The 6,319-nt window shown below is 54.9% G+C and overlaps 1 protein-coding gene across 1 annotated transcript; it reads left to right on the plus strand.

Moving 5' to 3' along the window:
* The first annotated feature begins 2,111 nt into the window (after window positions 1-2,111).
* Window positions 2,112-5,240, plus strand: LOC136531756 (uncharacterized). The gene has a single exon (XM_066524406.1). The coding sequence runs from the start codon at window positions 2,434-2,436 to the stop codon at window positions 5,023-5,025; it is 2,592 nt and encodes an 863-aa protein (XP_066380503.1). The 5' UTR covers window positions 2,112-2,433; the 3' UTR covers window positions 5,026-5,240.
* Window positions 5,241-6,319: the final 1,079 nt, after the last annotated feature.

Here is a 6,319-nt window from a genome sequence, read left to right on the forward strand (position 1 = left end):
TATATACACACACACACCAAAATAAGGTATCTACAAAAGTTAAAACGATCAATAATTTGGGACACAGGGTGGTACTAGCGAAGCAAGAGGGGGGGGGGGGGGGGGCAGCCACCCAACAGGTTTACGTACTCACTTATTGATCAGGCGTTGCATCCACCGAAGCCAATCGAGGCGCATACCGGGCCATTCCGCAGGTAATGAGACGGTGGGCCTTGTATTCTTGTAGCAACGGCTTGGAGCGCCCGGCGCGGTCTTCCGTCTCGTTCTCTCCTGCAGGCGGACCACTGGACCAGGCCGCGGTTGTCACTTGGGCTCTGCTGCTACTCCTAGAGGACCGACCGCCTCCGCTGCCCTCGATCGGCGGCCCCAGAAAAGGCGGAAGCGGGCCGTGTCCGGGCTCGGGCCGCGTTCTCAGGACCCAGGCCGTGGGCGCCATCGACTGCGGCGGCCGGGCGGAAGAGAGTCGCCCCAAGAAACTTTCCGTGCGAGTGCGATGCTGCTGCTGCTGCCGCGCGCGGCGCCGTCCACCGTGTGCTGGTGCAGCGGTCAAGAAATCAGGCTCCACCCACGTCCGCTGTGGATAAGGAGACGACAGGTCCGCGTCCGTCCATACCCGGTGCGTCCCAAGTCGGAACGAACCCAAACGTGCACGTGCATATGCCGGTTTGCTTGCACGCCAACGCCGATGCGCTGGCGGACGTAGACCATCCGGTGGCTCGTGGCACCTTTATCCCCACGCATGGATGGATGCCTGGGTGGTGGACAAGGACGGGTCAGTTTATTTTCTGTCATCCATGTAATCTTCATTGTGCGGACGTAGTCGCCTGTTGGTTGTTCCGCTGCAGCATTCAGGCCTTCGCCTTTTTTTAGGGGTAGCTCCAACCACCACGTAGGATTGAATAAAAAAAAAAGTAGGTGCCATGTATTTATTATAGTACGTATATTTAATGAGAGAGAAGATGGTCTGTACTAAAATAGAAATACTATTTAGCAGGCGTATGCTATTATGTTTATTTATCAGAGCCAGTATAATAGCAGGCTGTAAGCCGACTAAATGCTGAGGTGGAGGAGAGAGGGGAGGAGAGAGAGGAGAAGCGGGCTGTAAGCTTACAGCCGGCTTGGGCACAAGAACAAAGAAAGTCTGTGAAAGAGACAAGTGGGCCATGTATTAACTATAAAGAGCCAACTACTATATGAGTGGGCTGAGAGAAGGCTGCAAGAAACCTTACCGCCAGCAAGCCGACTGTATCATTAGCCTTGCTCTCAATCAACTTCCTGGCGCAACGGATTTGCGATCAATGGCAGGGGTAGTTTGTATACTGTTGGGATCAGGCTGCTTTGTCTTTACCCGTTATAATCCAAGCTTCAGTCATCTGAAGCGGAGACACTTCCATACTTAAAAAAAAAGGAGAGCGAGATGAAATAAAGGTGAGACATGATAAAAGGAAAATATTTCTTTGCAAATCACATGTAATGATAGTTTGCATTATGGAAATAATAGTTTCAACATTTTCTAGTCATCGTGGATCACTTTATTTATACTAGAACTACTAAGAGTGTTAGCATTCTTGATGTGCGTCTTGATTTCGGAAAACCAAGGGGATATATAAAAAGAGGCTTTCCGGGTCCTTGATTTATCCTCCACAAAATTTTCAAAACACGTGACGTTTATAGCATTTGTAGCTTGCAGGAAAAGGGAGTACTAGCATGATTACAAAAAGCAACTTACTATATACAGCGATAGGAACGATAGGAATGATGCAAAACTAGAGTCCACAGTTTCTCGCTGTGCTGGATCCATTGGTATATAGGAGTATCCCATAGGCATAGCCCACCTTCCCTTTTTTTATTTTATCTTTTATTTATATATACAGATTGTTGTTGCTCATTTGTTCGTTCTCGACGATGAGTACAAATAGCACGGGTAAAGGATACTCACCTTGTTCGCTAATGTTGAATTTGACTTAGGCTAATGTTTATGCTGAAATGTTGTGAAAGAAAAACATTGTTCTATGATTAAAAAGTAGTTCCGAATAAGCTCAAATGATAACTATTTCTTTACACCACCCACGATGAGATGCAGTATTACATTAGTTGAATGATTAAAATCACGTCGTCATTATCCCCACGCCACGACACCAGGTCGTCACCAATCATGATCCGTTTCTTGCTGCTCCCCATACGCGAGTTGACTGTTGGCGCTAAATCCTCCTTGATCCATTCCGCGTCGACAATTCCATGTCGTCTCGTTCCCCAAGTTTCCCATGTCATTCCCAATTCCAGTTCTCTTCCAGTTCTCGAGCCGCAATAGGTAGGAGGCAGCGCCCTTTCCCGATCCCTCCTTGTTGAAGTCGCGGGATTCCCCTTCGTTTCTCCTTTCTTTCTTTCCTCCTCGGGATCAGTGACCCTCTCTGAGTCTGAGCTGGCGCCACCATGAAGTACAAGAAGAGCGGCGAGGCCACGCGCCTCGAGTCCAACGGCGACGGCGGCTCGCAGAAAGGCGGTGGCGATGTGCCGCCGAGTATCCAGCTGGACATCATGGAGCACCGTGCCGCCGCCGCCGCCGCCGGCCGCTGCGGGCTCGGCACCGGAGGCCCCGGCTCGGCGTCCTTCTTCGAGCCGTGGCGCGAGCCGACGCCGGGCAGCGGGAGCGGACACGGCAGCTCCGGAAGGGCCGGCGGGCGGGAGCCGCCCGAGAAGCGGCTCACGCTGTTCGCGCTCCGCCTCGCCGTGCTCGAGAAGGCGGCGAGCGGTCTCGGGAAGCTCCACTTCGTGTGGGCCACCGTCGTGCTCCTCGGCGGGTTCGCGAGCACGCTCAGCATCACCGACTTCTGGTGCGTCACCGTGATCCTCGTCGGCGAGGGCGCGCGCGTCTTCAGCCGCAGCCACGAGCTGGAGTGGCAGCACCACGCCACGCAGACCTCCACCGCGGGCGGCGCGCTGCGCTCCAGCTCCCGCTTCTTCCGCCACATCATGCGCGCCATCGTTGACCCGGCCGCGGCGGCCGCCGGAGGCGGCGGCGGGCGCGACGACGACGCGCGCGCCAGGGCCGCGCTGTTCCAGCGCCAGATCGTCGCCTTCATGAGGCAGCGCGCCTGGCACGCGCCGGACGTGTCGCTGCTCCCCTACACCGGCTGGGTCTCCGTCTCCAGGAAGATCGGCAGGCTGCTCAACTGGCTGCAGGTGCTCTCCGCGCTCGCCTGCGTCGCGCTCTCGGTGATGCGCCTCTGGAAGCACGACTTCGGTGCCCCCGACAACCGCAACATGAGGCCGGCGCTCCTGCTCTTCTACACGCTGGCGCTCGTGGAGGCATTGCTCTTCCTGTTCGAGAAGGCGTACTGGACGTGGAAGGTCTCCATCTGCAAGCTGCTCCACCAGGTGAGCGCCGAGTGCGAGCTGGGCCCGTACGGGCTCGTCTCCCTCAAGCGCTTCTTCTACGACGCCTACTCGCGGTGCATCGCCGGGAGCATCTTCGACGGCATCAAGATGGACCTCGTCACCTTCGCTGAGGAGCTCATCCTCTCGGACTTCCTCGACGAGCAGCTCATCAGCGTGCGCATCCTGCAGCAGTTCGCCAACAGCGAGCGCTCCGCGAGCGACACGCTGCGCAAGGTCGGCACCACCCCGAGGTCCATCGAGCGCCTCGTCGAGATGCTCAACTGGAAGCGCCCCGAAGAGGAGGAGGTGCGACGGTGCGCCGCCGAGATCGTGTCCAAGCTCGCCGGCAAGCGTCAGAACGCGCTCCGGGTGTCCGGCATCCCTGGCGCCATCGAGTCCGTCGCGTCCCTGCTCTACACCGGCAGGGGTCCGCCCGTGTCCGGAATGCACCCGCAGCTGCCCGGCGCTCCCGCCGACGCCGAGCACGGGGCCTCACCGGCGAGCAGCGGCTACGACCACTTGCCGTTCAACCTGCTGGGCCTGCTCATCCTCAAGAGGCTCGCCAGGGACCACGACAACTGCGGCAAGATCGGTAACGCGCGAGGCCTGCTCGCCAAGGTCATCAACTTCACGCAGGCGTCGCCGGTTCTCCTCCGGAACCCGCACGTGACCGACTCGCAGGTGAGCGCCGTGAAGCGCGCGCTCAAGGTGGTCAAGATGCTCGTGTCCACGACGGGGAACACGGGGAAGGCGCTCCGGGAGAGCGTCGCGGAGAACGTGTTCACGGTGAGCAACCTGCGCGACTTACTGCGGTACGGGCAGCAGCACAGGGAGCTGCAGAAGCTTGCCACGGACGTGCTCACTGGGCTGGCCATGGACGACAGCGGCAAGGAGGCCATCGTGGCCACCGGAGGCGTCGTCAAGCTGCTGCTGTCGATATTCTTCAATTCCCAAGAGACGGAACTCGGCTGCGAGGCCGGCGAAGCGCTGGCGATGCTGGCGCTGGAGAGCGAGGCCGGCTGCGCGGCGATACTCAAGCGGGCCGACGTGATGGACCAGCTCGTGTCGGCGTTGGAGGACGGCGACGCACGGCGCCCGAACGCGGCGCGGGTGCTGCGGAACCTGTGCGCGTACTCGGGGCAACGGCAGAGGGAGCGGCTGCGCGTGGTGACCAGGGCCCTGCCGGCGGTGCTGAAGGCCACCATGGTGGACAGAGATAAAATACTCGAGGTGTCCGTCGGCCTGACGACGGAGATCTGCAAGTTCATCGACGGCGAGCAGTTTGCCGCCGAGCTGCGCGGCGCCGGCGTGGCGGACGAACGGGCATACGTGGAGCGGCTGGCGAGCATCCTGCGGCAGTACAGGTATCCGGAGATCAGGGTCCCGCGAATGCGACGGTTCGTGGTGCAGCAGGTCATCTGGCTGGTGACGAATTCGGGCGGCCGCGGCGATGACGGCGGCGGGTACGTTGAGCTCCTCAGGGAGGTGGGCATGCAGCGGCTGCTAGAGTCTATCGCCGACACCACGTCGGAGCTGGAGTGCTACCACGTTTTCTCAGGAAGCGTGGGCATCAGCAAGCACCGTGAGAGCTTCTCCGACATCGTGGACTCCGCGCTGGAGCTGATCGCCGGCAGGCGGCAGCGGTGATGGACCCCGAGCTCAAGACTGAAAGGTTGCATGGAAATGCATAAAGTGTGCACTCATTTTTCCGTTTCTTTTACATCCAAATTCACAGAGTGTAAAAAGAACCTAAATAAGTATGAAAATTACAAGGGACACCATAGAATTTAAAGTTTTGTACAGAGAGACTCGCGTGCCATGCCAAAACGAGGACGGTTTCATCAAGTAGCGAATAAATACAATAGTTCCACGTACAGCTCACAACAATTCGTTCAATTTGTACAATTACATAAGGGAGTTGCTATATTTCAGGTGTCTAAATGTTTACAAATTTTAAGAAATTAATCAAATACAATTAACTAGTATAATTAAAAATAACTCTAAGAGATAATTCACATTTTTTCTATAACCAAACAATAAAAAAATTTGCATATTACCAGATGGACAACAAAAAAATCAGACACTTGAGATATAGAAGAAGTGATTAGATAAAGTCCACAGTTCATATACCTATTTACTAATGGATTTGTGGCTGGGACTTGTTCTTCTTGATCATAAATGAATCCCTTCTTCGCAAGTGTTGAGAGCATTTTGTAAGTCTTCTTCTCATGAGGAAGGCATGACCTCCATCCTCTCCCACTTCATTGCTTGAATCTTCACTTGAGCTTGATGAAGGGATGGCAATATTCTTGGCCTTTTTCTTAGTCTTCTTTCTTGTCTTAACCACAAAGGCAAGATCCTTAAGCGTGGATGCCTCTTTTGTTTCTCCATGGACTGACATCTCATGGGCCTTAATCTTGTTTACAAGCTGATACACCTCCAATTTATGGAGGTCCTTCTCATGGAGACCGGAAACCACGATGTCATACTTGGGCTTGTGGAGAGTAATGAGTATCTTCCGGTTGATTTCTCCGGTTGTGAGCTGCACAAGACAAGAGAGTTTATCTCCTCGATAAGAACATTTAAGTTAGTATACATGTATTGCAAAGTTCTTTTGGGGGCATCTTGAAAGAGTCAAGCTTGGTCTTAAGCACATGATATCGGTCATTGAGAATGGCGGTGATGCCTTCGCTGATGTTGATGAGCACTTGCCAAACATCATGCGCCAAGTCCCAACTAGGATCCTATCGAAGGTTTATTGCCCATCTATGTCTTCAAAGGTAGCATTCTTAGCACGAGCTTTCCACTTGTTTTGCTCGGCATTCATGTGTGTGTCGAACACGGTGGAAGCCACTCTCCAAATGTCAGGGGATGGACTTCAAGGTAAGCCAACATTGGGAGTTTCAAATAAAGAAAGTCCCTCCCCTTGAACTTGGGCGGT

Source organism: Miscanthus floridulus, chromosome 2 (genome assembly GCF_019320115.1).
Source record: "Miscanthus floridulus cultivar M001 chromosome 2, ASM1932011v1, whole genome shotgun sequence".
Taxonomy (NCBI): Eukaryota; Viridiplantae; Streptophyta; class Magnoliopsida; order Poales; family Poaceae; genus Miscanthus; species Miscanthus floridulus.

What these genes read in the sequence shown, in the direction of transcription:
- LOC136531756 (XM_066524406.1), top strand. Translation starts at nt 2,434, where the DNA reads ATGAAGTACAAGAAGAGCGGCGAGGCCACGCGCCTCGAGTCCAACGGC.